Source organism: Mauremys reevesii, linkage group 7, assembly GCF_016161935.1.
Source record: "Mauremys reevesii isolate NIE-2019 linkage group 7, ASM1616193v1, whole genome shotgun sequence".
Lineage (NCBI taxonomy): Eukaryota > Metazoa > Chordata > Testudines > Geoemydidae > Mauremys > Mauremys reevesii.
In genome coordinates, this window is record NC_052629.1 from 70915448 (window position 1) to 70936708 (window position 21261).

The following is a 21261-nucleotide window of genomic DNA, read 5'->3' on the forward strand; positions in this document are numbered from 1 at the left end:
CGTTTTAAGTGTAGACAAGCCTTTGCTCACCTCAAGTTACCAGCATCTCTAGCCCTCTGGACCCAACATTCACTGAATCAAACAGTGCAGTTTCTAAGTGATGGGTAACTAAAAGTTCTTTTCGCTCTCAAAGTCCATTGTCTCTGCCTCAAGAGCCAGGAAGGCTTGCTGGGGTGCAGACTCCGTTCCTGGCATGATTGTTAAGCAGTCTTCTCCCCAGCTTGTTTAGCCTGATGGCTTTGTTTGCCTTCTATGTAAATGTACTTTCATTGTACTCTGCCTGTAGCCAAGCTGGTCAGACAGGTAAAGGCACATTCCTCTGTCTAGGGCAGGCTGAACACATTTTAAGCACACATACATCACAATGATTTTTCAGGACCAGCTTGTCACCAGTTTACATACGATACCTTACCGGACATCTTTGAGGTACATATTCTAACAGCAGTGTGTTGAGGGAATGAGTATGTCAGGCCTGATGTGAGTTACAGTATGGGGGGCCCTCTGCCAGGTGGCACTAAGGGTTCTCCCCAGGGTCACACTGTTAACCCAAGTGCAAGGTAGATCTCTGTGTGAGCAGGTATGGATCTCCATAGCTGCAGCTGAGGTTCAAATCTGTGGACTGATGGACTGTTTGCTTCTCCTGCAGCTGCTTTCCTCCATCGTGCAGCAGAACTGGCGAGATGTAATCTGCACATGTGACCTGCAGAGCTGGAAGGAGGCTCTGGCCATCTTGTTAACGTACTCCAAGCAGGAGGACTATGCCCAGCTCTGTGGTAGGTGGGGTACTTCATTTGGTGCAGAGTGCCTCCGCGCTGTCTACAGAGAGAGGTGGATGGATCTTGGGAGGAAATACTTTCAGAGTGGGCTAAGGGCATCCCGGACAAGACAAATGAGAATGTGACCCATCTGTGGGCCAAGGCAGGAAGAACAGAATCAGTGGAAGTGGGCTATATGAACGGCAAGGCAGGGCAAAGTCTCATGGTATGGGAAAAGGATGTGCCAATATCTTCTTCGGTTTGCATCCATGGCTTGGGAAGAGCTATGGGCAGAGAGGGCAGTGACTTCTACTGCTGCCCGGGCCTAGGCCCTGAGAAAGGTGTGTATATGTACAGGGCTCATCTGGGAAGGGGCCGGAGCTCCTGGGGAGAGGGAAGGTAGGAGGGGTGCACCCCACCTGCAAGTGGTTCTTCCTACTGCTTGCAGTCCTCACGCACTCGCAAGCCTGGGAACGGGCTGAGAGCCACTTGGTGAGGGCTCAGTAGTTTTCCTCTTAGAGCCTGTTTAGGGCTAGGACTGGGCTGGCCCTTGTGGGAAATGTGGCTGGCCAGGAATGAGCTAGCGATCGGGGGTATAAAAGCTCTGGAGGCCATTAGCTGGGAACCAGCTGGTGAACGGTAGCTGAATGACAGGGGTTTGCTGTATTGTTTCCTTCCCTATTTAGCTTTAGCCAGGCTCTTGGCTATGGATTCATTGGTGACACCAGCCTCTGCACCATGTGGCTCCTAAGTTGCCAGTGTGCAAAGCTATCACACGATTTCTGAGAGCTGGGCAGGGGGAGGAGGAGTTGGCCAGATGGGAGCAAATAAGTGGAAACTGCCCCTTTTCCTCCTCCCTTTAGATTTGCTGGGGGCCCGTCTGGAGTCAGAAGGCAAGGGGGTGCTGTCCAGTGAAGCTTGCCTATGTTACGTCTCATCCGGCAATGTGGAGAGGTTGGCAAAATGCTGGGTAAAAAACCACGAGACCTCATCGCCCCTAGCTCTGCAGGTACAGGTGCTTTGATGTGGGCATGAAACCTCTATAGGCTAGTGTCTGTCTGCAGGCTCCCAAAAGAGACAGATTGGAGCCTGAGCTCCAGCTTCTCCAGTCCTGCAACTTCCAGCTGTAGTAGTTGGGTCTCCTCCTAGCCTAGATTCTGGCTAAAGGAGCCTTGTGTTAAGTTGCAAGGAATTGTCTGTCGACACGAAAGGGCCTGGATCAGCATGTGCTCAGCGGCAGGATGGGCTGCAGTGCAATGGACGGGGCCTGGTGCTGATCTGTCTGTCTAGGAACATAGATGTCACTTACCAGCATGGTCTCTGAGCACCTCTGCGTATCATCCTCTCAACCCCCTGAGAGGTGGGGCCGTGCTTTCCCCGTTTCCCGGGACGGGGGGAACTGGATGTCTGTGACTGAGCTGGAAAGGAACCCAGTCTCCCGAGTCCCAGCCCAGTACCCCTGTCTGCTAGACTGTCCTTCCTACCTGGGCAACCCTCAGTGTCTTTGGGCCATCCAGTGAGTCACCCCCGGACATGCCTCTGCCACAGAGGCCCTCAGCCCTGTTGCCCTGTGCCCAAGAAATAGGGTAATGGTGTATGTGTCTTCAGTGCCTCGTCTGGTTCTATTCAGAGCTGGCCTTTCCCCTCCTGAACTGGGAGCCAGGGACACCCCTTCACGACCCAGGAAGGACCAGCTGATAATCACCATAGCTAGCTCTGCTGCTGTGTCCTGTAGCCCTGGAGAGCCCTTCTCAGGACAATGTTTAACCCTTTCCCTCCCAAGGTGGGATTTTCTGTCTCATGGAGGCTCCCGGAGGAAAGCCCATTAAAGAGATGCTGGCAGGTGCTGTTTGGTTCCTTACCAGGAAACTAGCCCGGTCAGTTTCCCATCCCAGATCTCACACCCAGCAGTGCTGCTGCTCTTATGTTCCTGGCTCTGAAATAGGTGGTGCTGAATGAAATTCGTTCCTGTTCGGGGACTGTTCAATGAAATCTTCCTTCTCTCCCTTGGGCTGCCTTCTGGCCCTACACCACCTCCCGGTGTGTGTCCGAATGAGATGGATAGTACAGCAAGGCTCGCACTCAATGGAGAACTTACGACATGTGTTGTGTCTTCATCTCGCCCTGTCAGGACCTGGTGGAGAAAGTGATGGTGCTGAGCAGGTCCATTGAGATGCTCCGAGGCTCCGCGGGGCCAGCTTTGGGCCCTGTCTTGGCAGAGCAGGTCACCCAATATGCCAGCCTCTTGGCATCGCAAGGGTGTTTGGCGGCGGCAATGAGCTATCTACCCCGCAGCTCTGATGAGGTAAGTGAAACATAGATAGGCAGAGAAGGTGCTGGAGAGACTTGGAAGTTGCGGTGTAGAGAGCCAGCATGCAACAGGAAGCTGTAGGTTATGATGAAGGTGGAATCTTTCCCTTGGGGCAAGGGTGAAAGTAAGTAATAAGTAATAATTGGAGATATACCAATCTCCTAGAACTGGAAGGGACCTTGAAAGGTCATCAAGTCCAGCCCCCTGCCTTCACTAGCAGGACCAATTTTTGCCCCAGATCCCTAAGTGGCCCCCTCAAGGATTGAACTCTCAACCCTAGGTTTAGCAGGCCAATGCTCAAACCACTGAGCTATCCCTCCCCGCCCTGAGGACGCTTACAGGTACGGGGTCGTGGCTGGCTCTGGCCCCTGGAAGGGGCGGGGCCTCTGGTGGAAAGGGCGGGGCTGGGATCAGCATCCCCAAGACAGCCCTTCCAGGCCACCTGGCCTGCACCGCCTGGGGCTCCCGTGGCGATTTAAAGGGCTCGGGGCAGTGGCATCCAGAGCCCCAGGCCCTTTTAAATTGCCAACCCCAGGGCAGCTGCTGCCTTTGCCCCACGCCGCCCGTTAGCGGCTGAGGGGAGGCAAAAGGGACAGGGACGTTAAAGTGCTGCAGTGTCCTTTGCCACGGCAGCGCTTTAACGTCCCCGCCCCTTTTGCCTCTCCTGGCGGCGGCCCTACCAGTACGGACTCTACCAGCAGGGCCGCCGACGCGGAAGGCAAAAGGGGCAGGGACATTAAAGTGCTGCCGCGGCAGAGCTTTAATGTGGGCTGAGTACAGGCCGGTGCGGGTTCTTACTGGTACACCGTACTGGCCCGTACCAGCTCATTTCAGCCCCGCCTTGGGGTGGTTCTTTCTCCTTGGGAGCTTCATCTGCCTCAAAGAGTCTCCTCTGGGGCCTTGGAGGCCAAGGCAGGAGAGGGGATCTCCGTGCTGCTCTTTGCAGTTCTTGGCAGCACTTAACCAAACAGCGGTCACTCTGGTGGGGCAGGCATTGAGTGGGAGGGTTTGGTGATCCACTTTGGAAGAAGGGAAAAAATTGGGGACCCTCAAGTGGGAGAAAGCCCTGGAGGTTGGGGAGCCTCGGCATGGCTTCAGAGAGCTCTCCCAATTGAGATCAGGGTGGTGTCTTGGACCCTGGAGCTTGCAGCCTCTCATTAGGCCCCCAGGATTGGTTATCAGGTGTTGCATACTTACAAAAGGTTCATGCCACTGCCAGTGTATTGCACCTAATGAGCTAAGGAGTTATTCACAGCCCTAGGGAGCCTTCCATCCGTGGCTCCCGAAGCACTTCATTAAGTCTCATTTTTTCAGCTCCTGATCCAGCAGCTCCGAGACCGTCTCTTCCATGCTCAAGGGGAGAGCGTGGGCGATCAGCAGCCGCCTCCTTTCCCCTATGCTCGTGTGCACGTCGGGCTAGTTAGCCACCCATTGCCAGCAGCCAAGAGCAGCTCTGCTCCAGAAGGGTCAGCCCGCAGACCGGGTCCCAGGCATCCAGAGAAGGTAAGTCTCAAAGCCTGGTGCCCATGCCCAGGGCAGAGAAACACTGGGGAGAGGGAAGGAGATGGCTAAAGGAGGCTGACGGGATGGTAGCTGCCTTCAGGCAGCTTGGCACAGTTGACTATAGGGCATACCAGCTCCAATGGTACAAACCACGTGAACTGAGGGCTCTTCCTAGTGCTGATGGGCTGAAGAGAGTTTGGGGAAAGACTCGCCACTTCTGGGGCACACGGTTAACCAAAGAACAAGCCACTGGTCTCTACAGTGCACCCGCCCTCCTCTTCCTCGTGGAGTGTGGCCTGCACAGAGGACATACCCAGCATACAATGGTCCATCTGGATCCCATTAGTCCAGACCTCCTGACTGAGATGGCACATTTCCTGCAGTGCCCTGTGGTCCTGCAGGCTGCACCTCTGTGTTGAAGATGTGGGGGGCTGCAGCTGACTCCTTCGTGTTTTCAGTAGGAGGGGTGCACCTGTCACGGACTGAAAATACCTCCTTCCAAGGAGCCTGGTTGCAGCAGGAGCCCAGCCTGAAGGAAGGAAATCAGCATCCCCGCCCCTGGCTAAAGGGGTTACGCTGGCCCCTTTCCCATGGGCTCGTAGGGCCCCACCCCGCCCATGGCTAGTGGGGTTAATCTGATCCCTCTCCCAGGGGATCATAGGCCCCTGCCCGTGGCTAAGGGAGTTACGAGCCCATGGGAGAGGGACCAGAGTAGGGCCTCACGCTGCCCGTGGCTCATGGGGTTACTCTGGTCCCTATGTCAAGGAATCATAGGGCCCCACCCATGGCTAAGGGGTTTACTCTGGTCCCTCTCTTGGGGGCTCGTAGGGCCCTGCCCCACCCATGGCAAAGGGGGTTACTCTGGTCTCTCTCCCGGGGGATCATAGGCCCCTGTCTGTGGCTGAGGGGGTTACTCTGGTCCCTCTCCCAGAGGATCGCAGCCTGACGGACGGGGATCTAACAGAGAGCGAAGGAGGAGCATGGGGTGCCATCGCAGAGCTGGCCCTTCTGATGGGGAAAGAGAGCAGCCAAGCCCTGCACTGGCACAGCCAGCAGACATGGCTCTGGCAAAGTGGAGCCAAGCCAGGTGCCTGCTTCCCAACCAGGCTGAGCCGGGCAGCCATTGTTGGAGTCTCCAGTGTGCCCTTTTGGGGCAGGAGAGGCTAGTGGCTGGCCACTGATCACAGGATAGCTGGGGCAGCGCCCACAGTGGCCGCAGCTCTTGTTCGAGCAGGACTGCCAGGTGGGGCTCACCGCAGTGTTCGTGTTTTCATTACAGCTCATGTACCAGCCATCCTTCACCCCGACGGTGTCAGTTCAGTCTTCAGTGCCTTCACTCTTCACGCCTCAGCCGGTGCCAGCAGTGCCCATGGTTCCTCCCCGGGCCGCGCCTCCCCAGGCCAGCACTGCCCCCCCTACCAGTATGTACTCCAGAGCAGGAGGCCGGCCCCCTTACTGCCAGTACACTGCTGGCTTGGCACCAGCTACAGTTCCAGGGCCAGGTGAGTATGCGCCAGAGACACAGCCTATAAAGCCATTGCGTCCATCAGGGCAGGGAGTGCACTTTGGGCCCACGTCAGACTCTGCTCCATACGTGCCATAGTGCTTGCAGCTTGGCTGGGGAGCAGGCTGCTCCGAGTTCCCATGCGCTGCCGATCTCATGGACCTCACTGCAGCTTAGTCGTGAGCCTTGGGAGAGGCCCCAGTAAGCTGCGGGGTGGGATGAGGCTTGGGGATGTGCATATGGGAGGAAGGCCGGGCATGTTTCTCAGGGCATGGCTTGGGAGAGGAGGATGCTTGCCAAAGCGGGGGGTGGGAGCCATGGGGATTACACTCCTCCTGGTAGGAGGGGGCTGCCAGCTGACGCTGTTCTCCTTGGTTTCAGCATTGTCCCAGCCTCTGCCATTCAGCCTGCCAGGAGCCAGACTCACTGGACCAGCTGCCTTTCCCAATCAGCCTCCTATTTCAGGACAGCCTGGGCCCATTGCACCCCCTGGCGTTCCACCACCGGGATCAACCTTCTTCCCTCCAGGCTCCGTCCCTGCACAGCATCCTGCAGCCTGTCCTCTCCCCACAGCGGGGCAGCCCCCTATGCTTTTCCCTTCAGCTCCTTTCAGCTGCCCCCTAGGTGTGGGCTACCCTCAGGGGGGCCCTGGAGCTCCTAGCATCCCTCCCCCTCCCACTGGTGAGTATAGTTTGGGTGGCTTTGCCCATGCCCATCCCTGATGGGATCTGGTAACGAGGGTCTGTCATACCAGGATGCTGGCAGCTGGAGCTCCCTGAATGGGCTAAGAGAACTCGTGTCATTAGGGCTGGGGTTGCTGGAGTGCTGAGACCCCCAGTTCTGGTGAAATACTGTTAAGACTGGCTCAGGCAGGCTCCTCCGCGTTTCCATCCTGCTCCCAGCGACCTTTGGAGGAGCTGGCCTGGCAGGGTCCCAGTGTGCACTCGGGGAACCACTGCTTCAGTGGCAGCTGCATTTCCGTGGGGACACTCCACACTCACGCTCAGACTGGTGAAGGGTCATCATTCCACTGGCATCCCTACTTAGCTAATCAGGATGATGGGTGCCTTAGACGTGCTGGGAGTGATGGGTTCTCTCTCCAAGGAAGAGATCCTCGCTCACCTGGCTGTGGGATAAAATGCTTCCTTCTGCTGCACTCCAGCTTCTGCCCCTCGCTCCCCTTTCCCAATGGGCTCTCCACCTGTTTCAGACTCTCCTGGGCCTTGTCAGCATTGTTCATGGGTTCTGGTGCTGGAGCCGTTCCCCACCTGGTTGCTGGTTTGAATCCAGCCCAGCTGGAGAGTGATGTGAAGTCATTGCCACCTGCTGGCCCAGAAGAAACGAGCTGGTGGTCTTTGGCCAGTCCCTGGTGGAAAGATGTTTGCATTGCCTGTGACACCATCACACTGGGTTGCAGCCTCAGGGGAAAGGCTGATGAATGAAGGTCCTGGAGACCATCCTAGAGGTGGTCCCTGCTGGACATGACTGCAGCATGTTGTTGGAGCCGAGGGGAAGGCTGCAGTGTTTGTGCCTGGGCTGTATCTCGTGTTGGGCTGGAGCCAGGAGCGTGGCGTCCAAGAGCTGTCAATCCAGCACTGCTCCTTGGAACCAAATTCACCCTGCAGCCGAAGGGGGGTTCCATGGATCCCCTAACCTGGCATCCAGCCTCAGCCGAAAGGGAACAGGCTAGATTCTCGCCCCCTTAGCTCAGGATGGATCGAGCCATCTGAGATGGTCACTGGGTGCTGTTGAGATGTTACTGATGAACTAGAAGCTTCATGGTGACTCTGACTCCAAAACCTGCCTTGATTTTTCAGGTGTCTTCCCCTGGCTAGATCCCCACCCAGATCCTGCAGGCAGTACGAAGAGCAACCCCCTACCTCTGAGTGGGGGAAGGTGGTCCCGCTGCTTCCAGTGAGATGTGACGAGATTGCACACGCGCCTGCTCTCTCGCTGTGCAGCATTTGCCTCACACGTCTGGGCAGTTGTACCAGTGGCTGTGCAGGAACCTAGGTGGCAGCATTGCAGCTGGGCACTGGAAAGCTGTGCCGAGGGGCCAGCGGGGAGTGCACGGTGTGCGTTTAGGGGAGGTGCAGCTGTAACTAAGATGCTGCAGACCTAATGCAATTGGAGCCCAGGAATGTAAAGAGGGGCTCTTGGCCTCCAGCCCCTCTACGGCTTCCCACCCAGCCCTGGAGGGATTGGAGCATGACCCCTGCGACACTCTCACCTACCCACCCTGGCGTCAGCTGGGCCGGGGATCAGTTCCTCTTCCTCCTACACAGCTGACAGCAGATACCACCCCAACGGTGGTAGCTCACCCCTCATCTTCCTTCCAGCCCAGCACTATGCATGTCAGGCTGCCCCAAGGCTCTTCCCAGGCATGCTGGGGAGGCAGGTTCCTGCCATGGGTAGGGTAGCTCAGAGCTGTCAGGGAGGCATGGATGGGTTGGTTTCCCAGGGGAATTTGAAAGCCAGTTTAAAGCTGCTTGCGAGCTCCCCACCCTCCAGCGGCGGACAGGAGTGAGGGCTGGGCTGGGGGGCGATGGCAGGTCTAAGTCCCAGTCCCATGCCTTCCGCTGTTCCTAGGTACAATCTGCTGTGGAGCCGTCAGTCCCTGCTGCATTCCTGGGCCTTGCTTTGCGGCTCTTGCTGTGGGGAGAGGGTCTTGTCCAGTCATCCCTAGTGGGGGTAATGCAAAGTGACCGCAGGAGCCGTCTGCACAGAGGGGGCTGCGTGCCCAGAATCCCGTGGGCCAGTCTCTGGAGCTTAGCAGTCTGAGGCTTTGCCTGCCTGGGCATTGGGCTCTTGTGTGGTGGAGAGCACAGTATGTAGGGCAGAACTGCAGGAACAAAGGGTCCCCACTACTGTCCCTGCACCAGAGGCACAAACAGCCGTGGGGCTCCGCACGAATAGGATCGCTGAGCTTGGCATCGAGCCGTTTGAGACCCGCAGGCCGAAAGCCCCGGGAATTGGGCTGAGGATAAAGTGTGCGAGGTCTTGTGTCTCGGGGCACAGATGATTCGCTCCTGTTGGTGCTAATGGGGCTGGGGTGTACACAGATCGCGTACAAATACGCTTTCCTGAGAGCACGTTCCTGATTTCTGGGGTCGGTGCCCCATTGCCTCCCCCCTCCCATTTTAAGGCCTGAAAACCTCAGTCTGATCATCCTGCCTGAGCTACTGTGTAATGCCGGCTGTAGCATTTCACCCAGCGATTCCTGCGGGCTAGGCTAGTGACGGGTGGCTGAACTAGATTTAGAGAGCGCCAGACTGTCGTTTGAGAAATCTCCATTGCTCTCAGCGCACCTCAGCAACAGCGGGAGGGCTGCTCATAGCAAAGGAGAATCCCTGGACACCATCCTGGGCAGGGTTAGTCCTCCCAAGACTGCAGGAGACAAGGTGGTCAGGGTGCACCCAGAAAAGCCTGATGCGGTTACTAGTCCGCTGAGTTTATGCCTGATGCTGACTGTAAGTTCTCAGAGTGAAGTAAAAGGCTGCTTAGTAAAGCAGAGTTCATGGAAGGGCTGAGAATCGGGTTGGTCTAAGGCCCTGGAGCAGTGCCAGATTGTGTTAGTCTCAAGTGTCCTTGTGGGCATGGCAGCATTTTAAGACACGGTCTCTTAGGAATCACCAGAGCTAGAAATAATTGCAGACTTAATTAAGCTACTGAGCCGAACTCCTCGGAGAGTGATCCCTGAAACCCGCCGGGAGGAATGGCTGCAGAAGTATTCTAATAATCATTCAACGCACTAAGTACCTTTTGCATCTTTCCCAAGTGATTAACGAGCCGCCTCCTGTGAGCAGATAGGGATCAGTGATGTACTAAGCTGGCATTTATTTCTAACTCCACTGACTCCTTGGATATCGCGCCTTAAAACGAGGCTGTGCCCACACCAGCCCTTCTCTTAGTAGGAGGCCTGTTTGGCTTGGAATGCTGAAGGGCTCCAGTCAAGGCTCAGCCCCCCCTCGGGATAGCTACTCTACAATCACTAATCAAAAGAAACTGCCCCAGGAATGTACTACTGAGGTGAAATTGACTTTGCAGGTGGGAATGGATAAACTTTCCCAAGGGCTGGTCCTGAGCCTGCTGTCAGAAAAGGAAAATCTCCCTCCCCCACCTGCCTGCATTTCTGCCCTGTGGGGTGTTCCTGTCGCTGTCGCCCATAGCACGGAGCTGTGTCCCTGGTACTGCGCAGGCCACACTCTGGTTTTATGGGAAGCCCAGAACTTGGCCCTGGACCTTGGAGCACTTGAACACTGCCCATGTGTTGGTTCGGTCTCGGCGGTAGAAGTTTGCAGCCAGGGCAGAGATGTGGAAGCTGCAGACAGTTGAAGTGTTTTTCTTGTGCCAGTGGCATGAGACATAGCGCAGAAACGATCCGCAGCCCATCCAAGTGCCCCAGTGCCTGAAGCCACAATTAAGGGACTCCTCCGGGGAGGAGCGGGGAATCTCAGACTGTGGCCCCAGAGTTGACCACAAAGCCTTTTCATGAAATGTTCAGCAACCCAAACAGTGCGGGTTGGAAGGGGAGGTGGGTCTAGGTCCAGGCCCTTCCACTTACAGAGCAGTAAGAGATTGAGCCCCACCGCCTTGGAGTTCTCATCTAGTCTCACACCTATGTCTTGCTCTTCGTCCCCACAGGTCAGGAATCTTGGAACGATCCCTCTGCTCTCAGGGGAGGCCTTCAGAAAAAAAAGGTAAGTCTTGGCCAAAGCATCTGCCAGCCTACCTCCAGGGAGCATCTGCCAGCCTACCTCCAGGGAGCATCTGCCAGCCTACCTCCCCACGCCCCTGCGTCGCTATCGCTGTCCCCACTGGGCAAATAGGGGAGCAGAGACAGAGTTGATTTGCTCGAGGTCATGCAGTGAATGACCCAGGCCTCCCAGCTGCCCGTATTGTTCCTTCACCAAGGTGCCAGCCGTCCTTGCTTGGTTTCCCAGGACGAGTGTTTTGCAGTGTGCATTTCCCTAGGCACCTCAAACACCATCCTATCTGCTGGCCTCTCCCTACTGTGGCCTCTGCCACTGTGCTACAGCACCTGGGGTGAAAGGTTTGGAGAGCAGCCAGGCTAGAAACCTGCTAGCACCGCCAGATTTAAACCTGGTGCTTGGCCGTGCCCCTACAGCACCTCCTGCTGGAGTAACCGTGAGCTCCCAGTCATGAGTGCTGCTATACTGTCTCCTGCAGGAGACCTCGGGCTGGAGTTGCTGGGAGCTCTCCCACAGCCAAGTGGCCCTTGCTGTGACTCCTTCAGGGGGATCTGTGAGCTGAGTTCCCCCACAGGAAATGCTCCTACACCATTTCCATCGCTGCATCCTGCTGGCAGGTGCAATAAGCAGCCCTCTGGCACCCTTCCCCCCCCCCCGCCCCCTTTTGTGCTGAGCACACACTGGGCACTTTCTGGCAGCTTGGCTGGGAACCTGCTTCAGGCTGTGCTCACTACAACAGGATTAGCCTCTCGTTAAAGCCATCTCCTTTTGATCTAGCCTGGTTGGAGCAAATCTGTCCTGATTCCCTGGCTTTCCCGGGGTGGGGTGAAGTCTTTGCAGGAGACGCTCCCCCCCAGGTCCTGGGACTTTCCCCAACGCGTGTTCTGCCGGGCGCTCTGTGCGTTTAATCTCAGCATTCATGACTCGTGCCGTGGCAGAGCTGAGTCGGCTTTCTGGGGAGCGGCAGTGTCTGCTGTGGCACGTCCGTTTGATGGAATGATTTCAGAGAGCCCAAGGGGTTTCTCCCTGCAGCCCTAGTCACCGGCTGGGCATTGGGGGGCCTCCCGCTCTCGTTCTGAGGGCCCTCGGGGTTTAGAGAGAGGTGCATATTGTGCCCACCTTTAGGATTGCTCTGCAGACTCCCAGGCTCTTTAGCTAGCAAAGATGATGAATTTGGCCTGGGAAAGTGCAGGCAACCCCCTGGTTCTCCAAAGTCATTCAGTGGAAGCACCAAGTCCTCTTTTGCTGTTTTCTGTTCCCTGGTAGTTGTCAGAGAAGTTCACCCCTCCAGCTCCAATCACAGCTCCAGTAATGAGCCTCCCTACAGAGCCGCGGGCCCTGCTGCCTCAGATTCCCAGATCCCAGGAACTTGGCCAGGCACCCCCGGGAGCACCCAAAGAAAGCAGCATGCAGGTAACCCAGGGGCATCACTCCCACCCCAGACTCCTCGCAGGCTTGTAAGAGCTCTATCGTTTGGTGACACTGGGGCTTGGATCTGCCGCTTCCCCACCGTAGCATGGCCAGGACCCCAGGACCACTCCCTGAGCCTTGTAGGAAATGACCGCGTTCGGGCAGGGCAGGGGAGGAGGGAGTGAGCCGTGCTGCGTAAGCAAGTCAAGAGGACCCCAGAGGGCTGCAGGCTCTAAGGGAACAAGCTGCCTGTGCAGCCATGTGTTCCCCACAGTGGCAGGGGAGTGAGGTGTGGCATGTGGCGTTCACCTGGGGTCAGCACGCTGCCATTGGCTGATTTTCATTTGGTGTCAGTTTCCCCAGCTGCCCACAGAGAGAATCGAGAGAAAGGAGCTGCCCCCGGAGCACCAGGGGCTGAAGACCACCTTCGAAGGGCTGGTGCAGCGCTGCAGTGCCGTCGCCACCGACCCCGTGAGTCGCCTTTGCGGCTGCTTTTCCTCCCGGGTTGATCTCATCACTAAAGCACAGGACTGGGAGCCAGGAGGAGTGGGGTCTTGTCCCAGCTCAGCTGCTGACTTCTCTCCCTGCCTCACCCCATCCACTGGTGCTGCTTCTCTTTCCAGGGATTTCCTCTTCCCTCCCCCCATGCTCTGCAGTCTTTCTATGCCCATCTCCTTTCCTGCAGAGCGGATACTTCTGCCTCTACTGGGCCTCTGCCACACAGCCCCTTGTTTGTCTCCCCACGAGGGTCTTGAGGGGAGAAGTGAGGCCACAGCAGGATATTGCTGGGAGCAGCTGGGCAGAGGCTGCCTCTGTCCAGCCTTGCCGTCAGGCCCGCCAGACAGTTTCTCAAGCAGCTGCTGTGGCCTGCGTGCTGTGGAACAGGGTGGCTGGGCAGGGCTTGCAGTGCAGCAGTCTGGGCTGCATCTCTGGAGAGGGTGGAATGTGCCAGGGTCATCGCAGGCATAGCACTGTTGGCAGGTGCAATGGGGGGATGTGTTTCCCATGGGGCACAGCTAGGGGGTGCTGTGGCAGTGCTTGTTACAGTCCATGCCCTGAGTGTTCCAAGCTGAGCCAGGGGTGCAGCCGTTGGCAGAGCACCCTGGGAGGAGGTGGGAGCAGCCATGGCATGGGAGGTTTGCCCCCAGCAGAGCCCATGCTGAGGATTTCTCTTCACTTCAGAAAACCAAAAGGAAATTAGAGGACGCGGCGCAGCGGTTGGAGTGTTTGTACGAGAAGCTCCGGGAGCAGGCTGTAAGTGTGCGAACCTGTCCCCTGCCCCTCCGCTGGCTCCAGCGCCCTCCTGCGTGCCCATGCTTTGGCCCCCTTTGCAAAGAGTTGTGCTCTGTGCCTGGCCCTCTAGAGATCAGCGACCTTTAACTCCTTCAATCCATCCCTGAAACCAGCTGAGCTCCCCTTCTTCCCCAACTCCCCCACAGCGGTGCCAGCTCTGGCCCATGTGGGGTGCAGGAGCCCCATGCGGCTGGGGCGTGGTGCAATGTGCTGCCATTACAGCAGCAGGAGAGACTCATGGTGTGTATGTCAGACACCCACTGACCAGTCAGGCCACTGGCCTCTCTCCCGTTGGGCAAGAAGGAAGCTCCCTGACAGGTGACTCAGCAGAGACTTGGCTTTAGGCTGGGATTGGGGAGCTTGATCCACCAGAGCGGAGCAGGGAGAGGGTCCAAAGAGTCTTGGTGAGGGTGAGGGGTGGGGATGGTCCTTCAGGCCCTGTCACTGAGCAATGCCTGCCCCACAGCTGGCGCTTGGCTGAGGGCGGATCAGACAGTTGGCATGGGGGGCTTATGGTAGAGCATGAGGCTGAGGTGTCTGTGCTCCTTCCCACAGCTCTCCCCTCACATCCTGATGGGGCTGCATGAGATCGCTCGCTGCATGGAGGCCCGCAGCTACCAGCAGGGCCTGCTGGTCCACACCCAGGTGGTGGGCAGCAGCAGCTTCAGTGAGGTGTCTGGCTTCATGCCCATCCTGAAAGTCCTCATGACCATCGCCAGCAAGCTGAATGTCTAGCGCCTGGTGCGGAGGCGGGGGGGCACGGTCGCCGTGGAGACCGAGCGGGATGGCAAATCCGAGCGTGGGGCTGCAGACTCCCTCCAGCTCCCGAGCAGCGTGTGGGAGCCAGGCCGTCCCCATCCCCCTGCAGAGACCCCACCGGGGACTGACTCTCTCCTTCCCGTGGCTTGTCAGTGTTAGTACTGCCAGCTAGGTTGCACTGAGATCCTCCCAGACCAGCTGTGTGTCTGCTCCACCCCGGCCCCATACAGAGATGAGAGGAGACTCACTCCTGGCTGCCCCTTCAGCCGCTTTTCAAACTGAGGCTGTCCAGCGTGGCAGGCACCTGCACAAGGGCAAAGCAAGGGGCCTGCTAGGCTACCCCTGCGCCCCCCTCTGGGGATGGGGAGACCACCAGGCTACAGCAGAGCCTCGCTGTGAGCTGAACTCTCCATGATGCACACAGCCATAGGGACCTTCCTTCAGCCTCACCCCCTCGGCCCTCTCCCTGCCCCCTTGCCCTCTAGGCCGACGGTTCAGCAGGGGTGCATGCTGGCCTCTGCTCTGCACCTGCCTTCTCCTTGGCACCCTGCATCTGGCTCCCTTTTCCGTCCCCCTCCCCCACTGCGCCCCTTGAGCGCCTCTCCCCACACCCAAACCCTTCTGCATCCTGGCCCCCTGTGTTCTCTGGCTCCTCTACTTCTCATGGGGAGCGCTGGGCTTCTCTCTAGGCTACCTCGCAACATGCAGCATTTGTTCTGAAAGCTGCACGGACTGGCCCCCAGCCTCACGAGCACCTGTCCTGCTGCCAGCCAGTATTGTGTGAAAGCCCCTAGGCTTGGATTTCAGAGCTGGCATGGGGATTTCAACACGTGGGAGATGTGCCAATCCCCTAGCCGGCTCTGAACACTTCACCCTTCATGGGGAGGGCCCCAGAGCTTGGGGGCACAGTGGATCCCTCCCATCCAAGTCTGGGACACATCCCCTTCATCCTGCAAGGCCCATTGGCACAGCAAAGGGAGGGCACTTGCTGTGGGAAATGGTGCTGTCGGAGCTGGAGGCCATGCTGAGCCCTGGCTTGGCATTCAGCTGGTGTTGGCTCTAGTGAACCGGAGCGGTGATGGGGCCATGGGGTTGGCGCTTGGAGGGCGGAAGGTATTTAAGGGCATATGTAGCTCTCGTGCTGCCCAGCCCCCTGCTGGTGACGCCCTCCCCTTGCCCTGTGACGTTCCATGCTGTTTGACACCCCTGCTATCCAGCACAGGGGCAGCCTCTCCCTCCAGAGCACCCCCTGCTCTGCTGGGACCCTCAGGAGTGGGGGTGTCTCTCCCTCGCTCTGTCAGCACAAAGTGCCTCAATAAAGCTGCTTTTTGTGAAATTGGCATCTCGTTCCTTGGCTCTGGATCGCCCTCCCTTTGGTTATGAAGAGAGGTCCCTTTGGGGCAGCTGCCATTCTCAACAGGGCTTGGGGGTCGTCTCTGCCTTCAGGGGCGAAAGGCAGAGCCTGGCTCTGCAGCTGGCTGTTGGTTTGGGGCACTGCTGCAAAGTGGATGCTTCCCCTGACGGTTTGTGCTTCAGCGTTTTTTCGACCATGCTGGGAGCCCCGGCTGCCTTGGTTACAAACCACTTACAGCCCGTAGCACAGAGACAACACATGTCCCTTGAGTGCTCTCCTCCAGTATTAAACCATCTGTCCTCACCAGGCTGGGGGGGGGCCTGGGCTGCTTTGGGGGGACTTTGGGGTTTTGCACTAGTGAGCACCCCGAGGTATATTACTGTGCAAGCTTTGAACTTGTGGCCGAGATCCTCAGCATTGCTTCATGGGAGTTGGCGGGGCTGCACCAGGTCACACCAGCTGAGGATCTGGCCCGTTGTCTCTAGTGCAGTGGGCTCAAGCTCAAGTGCCTGCTCCAAATCAGGCGAAGTAGGGTTTTGACCCTGCTCCTGTGTCCCAGCGGGGTGCTTATCCACTGGGCACTTGGGCAGAAGGGTGCTGGGGCAGACTCTTTCATGGCACTTATTTTCATGCTGCATAATAACTCCCCCATTGGGTGGATTCCCCACCAGTCTCTCGCCGTATAGCCCTGTTTTAGTTTCCCTGAGTAGTTTGAGTTTGAGTCATGATGACAAACTGGCTTCTCCTTCCTGGGTGGTATCAAGCCCTCGAACCAAAGCTTGGCTGTACTGTGCGCTGGGTCAGACTCACCAGCTACCTTTCCTACTTCCACCCCCCTGCAGAATCATACGCCCGGCCTGCAGGCAGCAGATGGGTGCTACTCTCCCAAGTCGTCTCTCTCCCCCCCGCCCCTCCTCAGTCCAAGCTCCACCGTCCTGGTGCCAACTGAAGCTGCAGTTCACCACAGACCGGGCAGCTCGTCAGAATAGATGGGGTGCACGCAGTTACTATCAATGGCAGCATTTTTTCCTGGCTGTTCCCAGGCGCAGGCAGATATCCCTGTGTCGGCTTACACCTGGGGCATGGCTGAGGCGCTTTCCCCAGCCCTGAGGGAGTGACCGACAGAGGAGCGCTCAGGTATATTTTTTGGAAGTTTAGAGTCCTGGCATGCAAAGCTGTCGCACCTGGCATTCGGCCTACACTCCCCCATCTCACACACTTGAGCATTAGGCCAGCTAGCTTTGGAGCAGTGCTGCATTGGTTGTGATGTGGTCCCTTCCAAAGCAGGCTGCTCACCAAAGCCAGCTGGCAGCCCCCACCGGTAAGGGGAGCGAGGGTAACTGAACTCTACAAGTGTCCCCCGACCACTTTAGCTGAGTCGCATATTTTGGGAACTAGATTCTGCATATTGATCCTGAGCAGCAGAGTCAGGGGTGCTCAACCTCAGCCCTGGGCCTTTTACTTGAGAGAGAGTTTGCTCTTCATGTGGGTTTCACAGAATTGCAGGGCATGAACCAATTCAGGCCCCTCAGGAAGGCTGGCGCGAGGACTGTGGTTTCTGGTGCCTCTGGCCCTAACCAAAGCTGAAAGGAGCAGTCGGTGGGGAAAGGGAGGGAATAGTTTACAATCTGTATTTCCCTTTTACTGGGCTTTTTTAATGCTGTTTGGGGGCTGACGTAACCCACACTCTCGTCCCGCTAACAATAGAGAAAAGCACTGTAGTAGGGGTAAGGCAGTGGATTGGCACCCAGGAGATCTATGTTCCATCCTGACTGCCACAGCGGCTCCATGTGACCCTGGGCAAGTCATTTAATCCCTGTGTGTCTCTGATCCCCATCCCTAAAAGACCCAGAATAAGCCTTTGGCTGGCTCAGCCAGCAAGCCTGGCCACTCTTTGGAGCAGGCCCCTCTCCCATTGTGTGTGTGAAGTCCAGCGCGAGATGGGGCCGCATCTCAGTTGGTGCCTCTAGCTCCTACTTTCATGCAAATATTTCAGCTCCCAACTCGGCTCCCCCAGGCATTAAATAAGCCAGTGGAAAAGTGAACACAAAGGCCTGAACTACACATACTGGATCCTGGGACCTGCCCAATTGTGAAAAGTGATGGCCAAGCCAGGCTAGCCGTGCCCTGGAGCCAGCATGGGGCGTTCCCTCCGGGCCACTTACTAAGGTGCTCTGAGCAGTCTGACCTATGGGGTTACAGTGATGGTCTTCCCTGGAAAAGCTCTTCCACAGCCCAGCACCCCTTATTGTCAGGGATTCCCCCAATATTAAGCTTAATTTTTCCCTTTTTCCCATAGACCCTAGAGTAAAGGCCAAGTGTCCCATGAACCAACCCCCTCCCTCCAAGCATTTGCAGGCTGGTCACAGCATTTAGTGCCTTTCCTTCTAAGTCAGGGTACCCATGTTTATGCTAGTAATCTAATAACTGGCTTTTTCCAGGTGGCGATCTCAAGAAATTTTCATCATTATCTCTGTTTACAGATCGGGAAAGTGAGGCAAAGAGCGGCAAAGTGACTTGCCAAAGGTCACCCAGCAGGCCAGGAATAGAACCCCAGTTTTTTGGAGTCCAAGTCTAGTGTTATAGCCACTGGGCAACACTGCCTCTAATAAACTGTTTCCATTATGGTCTTTGTTGGCTGATGGTGTGGCAGGGGCCAAGGGTTTACAGCTGCCTGGCTGCGCATCTCCACTCGTGGGCCCCCACACCGCTGGCCGTACTACAGCGTCCCCACACAGGGAGCGCACGTCCCACTCCGAAAGAAGGGCGCCTGCCTTCCCAAAGAGTAGGGGGCCGCATGTAAGCCCCAAAGGCCCAGAATGCACTAATCCCGCTGTAGATCACATCATGTCTGCAGGCGAGGGTTGTGTGTGTGTGCATGGTGGAGGCGAGATTGTTAGGCAGTATTTGTTTGTAAAGCCACTTGCTCGCAGGATAATACTTGCACTAACTTCTATTGAAGTAGCAGTGTGAGTCCTTGCAAAGTCCTTTCCCAAAGTGTCTTTGAAGCCAAGAACCCATTGAAAGGAAGAAAGGCCTGGAGAGGGGATTAGTTTGTTCAGCAGCTGTGAATTTCAGTGGGAGGCTGATGAACTCCAAAGTCTTTGTTTAAATTTTTTGTAAGCAGCTCGGCTGGAGTGAGAGACCCACACAGAGGCCTCGGCCTAAGACAAGAAGGAATCCGAGCAGCGGGGAGTTGAAAACGCCCCACAAGGACTTTTCCCAAACACTTTCGGAAAAGGTGTTGTGTGGAGAACGGCAGGGATTAGCATGTGAAATGGGGTTTCCATTGACTCCGGGCAAGGGAGGGGAAAGGGGCTGGCTTGGGGAGTTATTAGCATTTGGTTCCCGTCTGTGCCTGCCCGTTAAGAGGCTGGGCCTGGAAGGCAGCTGTTTGTGTGTCATCTGGGCAGAGGTGACCACCTGGGAAGCCGAATGTAAATATTTCTCCTCGAAGGAATGCACCTTCATTAAAACGCAATGAATACGGGGAAGCATCCAATACTGCGGCACAATGGTCTGCTGCCTTTGCTGCTGGGGCTTCTTGTGCCCGTCTCGCCCCTGGCCTGCTGCGTGGGTCAGTGCCCTGTGCAGCTGCTGGGCTGGCGTTTCGTTCCACAGAAAGGGGCAGGCGGAGGGGGCTGGACCCCCCGGCTGTGGCGCTCCCAGCAGGCCGCCTGCTCAGCCTTGGTGGGGAGGGGGAGATGGGGCTGCCCCTCGCCAACAGGTGTCACTGTGCTGAATGGCCGTCGCTGGGGAAGGCCAGAGCCTGGAGGCACCAATTGTGTGGGGAATAATACAGCCAGTGAAAGAGGGGTCCAGTTCCCTGTGGACTTGGCCTTGGTGCATTCCAAGGCAAGGGGGGAGGGGGGCGTAGCAGCTCTCACAGCGCCCCATTCTCCCCTCGCTGGTGGAGCAGCAGAGGAAATGGAGAGAGAGCTCCTGGCCAGGAGTGGGGAAAGCAGCCCTTTGGGGCTTGCAGACATCTGGGCTAGTCCTGAACCCTCCAGCTCCTTTGGGTGCACCTATGCAGCCCACAGCAGCGAACCTCCGTCCCCAGACTCAGGCTCGCGGGGCTCGGGCTCCCGTGTTAAAAATTGCTGTGTAGATGCTGCTGCCAGGCGTTCAGGCACTGACCCCACCCTCCCCAAGGCCTGAGAGCCTGAGCCGCGCGGTCAGCACAGTTGGTTTAACACGGCAGCCCGAGTCTGTCGTCCCAGGCTTGGGGCCTTGCTGCCGCAGGCTGTGTGGCCATCCCCGCAGGGGCCAGGAGCGCGGCTGCTAAGGAGAGTGAGGCTGGAGCATGGGCTGCTAATGCAGAGCAATGACGCTACGGCAAAGTGGGCAGGGGCCCTGCATATAAACGGGGCTGGGAAGGAGGTCGACATATACTGGTGGTGCTGGGAGGAATCCAGGGCATTGTCTAAGGCTTTGGAATGGGAAATGCACAGGCCCAGGTGCTCAGCTGGTGGCAGTGGCCAGGGTTCATTGAGCTGAGTGGGATGATGGCCACTGACACCAGCTCAGAGGCTGGCCCAAGGCATTTACTCTGTGAGCTAACACCCCGGTGGGGGAGGGGAGCCATGGTGAGGGGGGCTGGAGGGTCCCAAGCCAGAAGGGCCTACTGTGATCATCTAGTCTGGCCTCCTATATGATGCAGGCCATAAATGGAGGCCCAGGGAGGTTGCTTTGTCACACAGGGAGTCTGGGGCAGAGCCAGGAACCTGACCTTCTCTCCTGGGTCTGCTGGCCAGGCTTCCAGTCCAGCCAGGGCCTAAACCAGTGACCACGCTTGTCTCGTGACTCTTGGCTAGCAGAGGCCTGGGATGGGTTTGAAGCAGTCACTGGGCACTGAGGGTTACCACCTGGCTGGTATTTGACTGGCTTAGCTGGGTTTTTTATGGATTTGCCAGTGGCCAGAAAAATAATTTAATTTGCCGGGGGGATGGGGGTGTTACATGGGTCTAAAGATTTGCATTATTACCACAATACAGGGGGCAGCTAATGATAAAAGCTTCATGTCCAGCTAAAGATGCTGCCGTGTTCCCACTGCCACCATTTAAGTGATAATGGATCAAAACTGTTGAACATACAGCAGCTGTCTGCCCACCAACATGCAAGTGCACCACGCATGTGAGAGAAAGGGTTTGCATCTCTATCTTATCTATGTGTGTTCTCTGGCTAGACACTGTCAGTGGCTGTTGAAGAGGGGGTTGCAGAGTTGCCTTATGGCTGGGGGTTGGGGGTGGGCTTGCTTTGGATGGGGGGCGGGGGGGTGCCATTTTTTTTTGCATTTTCAAAGGTGATAACCCTCGGCTCTGACCATCTATATGCTACAGTCTCAGCCTCCAAACCAGACAGCCACAGGCCGGGGGGGCGGGGCATGGTGGAAGCCATTTGGATACCACAGTGAGGGGCATGCTATAGATCTGAAGATTAGGTCAGGCTTTGAGTGGGAGGGACCCTGCATGGTACTGGAGGGGAGTTCATGGGGTGTTTGCCCATCTCTGCGAATGGGGTCATCTGATGGAGTGAAAGCGGCTCCCTGGGGTGCTGCCTGCCTGCAGTGTGTAGGAGAGCGGCAGGCCAGGACTTCGCTGCCCCTGGCTCCCATGGCTCAGAGGCACTCTTGCTTCTTCGCATATTGGGCCTAAGCCCAA

The 21261-nt window shown here is 57.0% G+C and overlaps 1 protein-coding gene across 6 annotated transcripts in view; it reads left to right on the forward strand.

The window, feature by feature from the left end:
- SEC31B (SEC31 homolog B, COPII coat complex component) overlaps positions 1 to 15583 on the forward strand; it is a 41109-nt gene extending 25526 nt beyond the window's left edge. For all 6 annotated transcript variants that reach the window (XM_039480960.1, XM_039480961.1, XM_039480962.1 and 3 more), the window contains exons 16-26: positions 647 to 773; positions 1619 to 1764; positions 2887 to 3060; positions 4381 to 4569; positions 5849 to 6071; positions 6455 to 6754; positions 10718 to 10773; positions 12052 to 12198; positions 12550 to 12666; positions 13378 to 13449; positions 14044 to 15583. In XM_039480960.1, the coding sequence (XP_039336894.1) occupies positions 647 to 773; positions 1619 to 1764; positions 2887 to 3060; positions 4381 to 4569; positions 5849 to 6071; positions 6455 to 6754; positions 10718 to 10773; positions 12052 to 12198; positions 12550 to 12666; positions 13378 to 13449; positions 14044 to 14223 (1731 nt within the window). In that variant the 3' untranslated portion in view covers positions 14224 to 15583. The remainder of the gene's footprint in view (positions 1 to 646; positions 774 to 1618; positions 1765 to 2886; positions 3061 to 4380; positions 4570 to 5848; positions 6072 to 6454; positions 6755 to 10717; positions 10774 to 12051; positions 12199 to 12549; positions 12667 to 13377; positions 13450 to 14043) is intronic.
- Positions 15584 to 21261: the final 5678 nt, after the last annotated feature.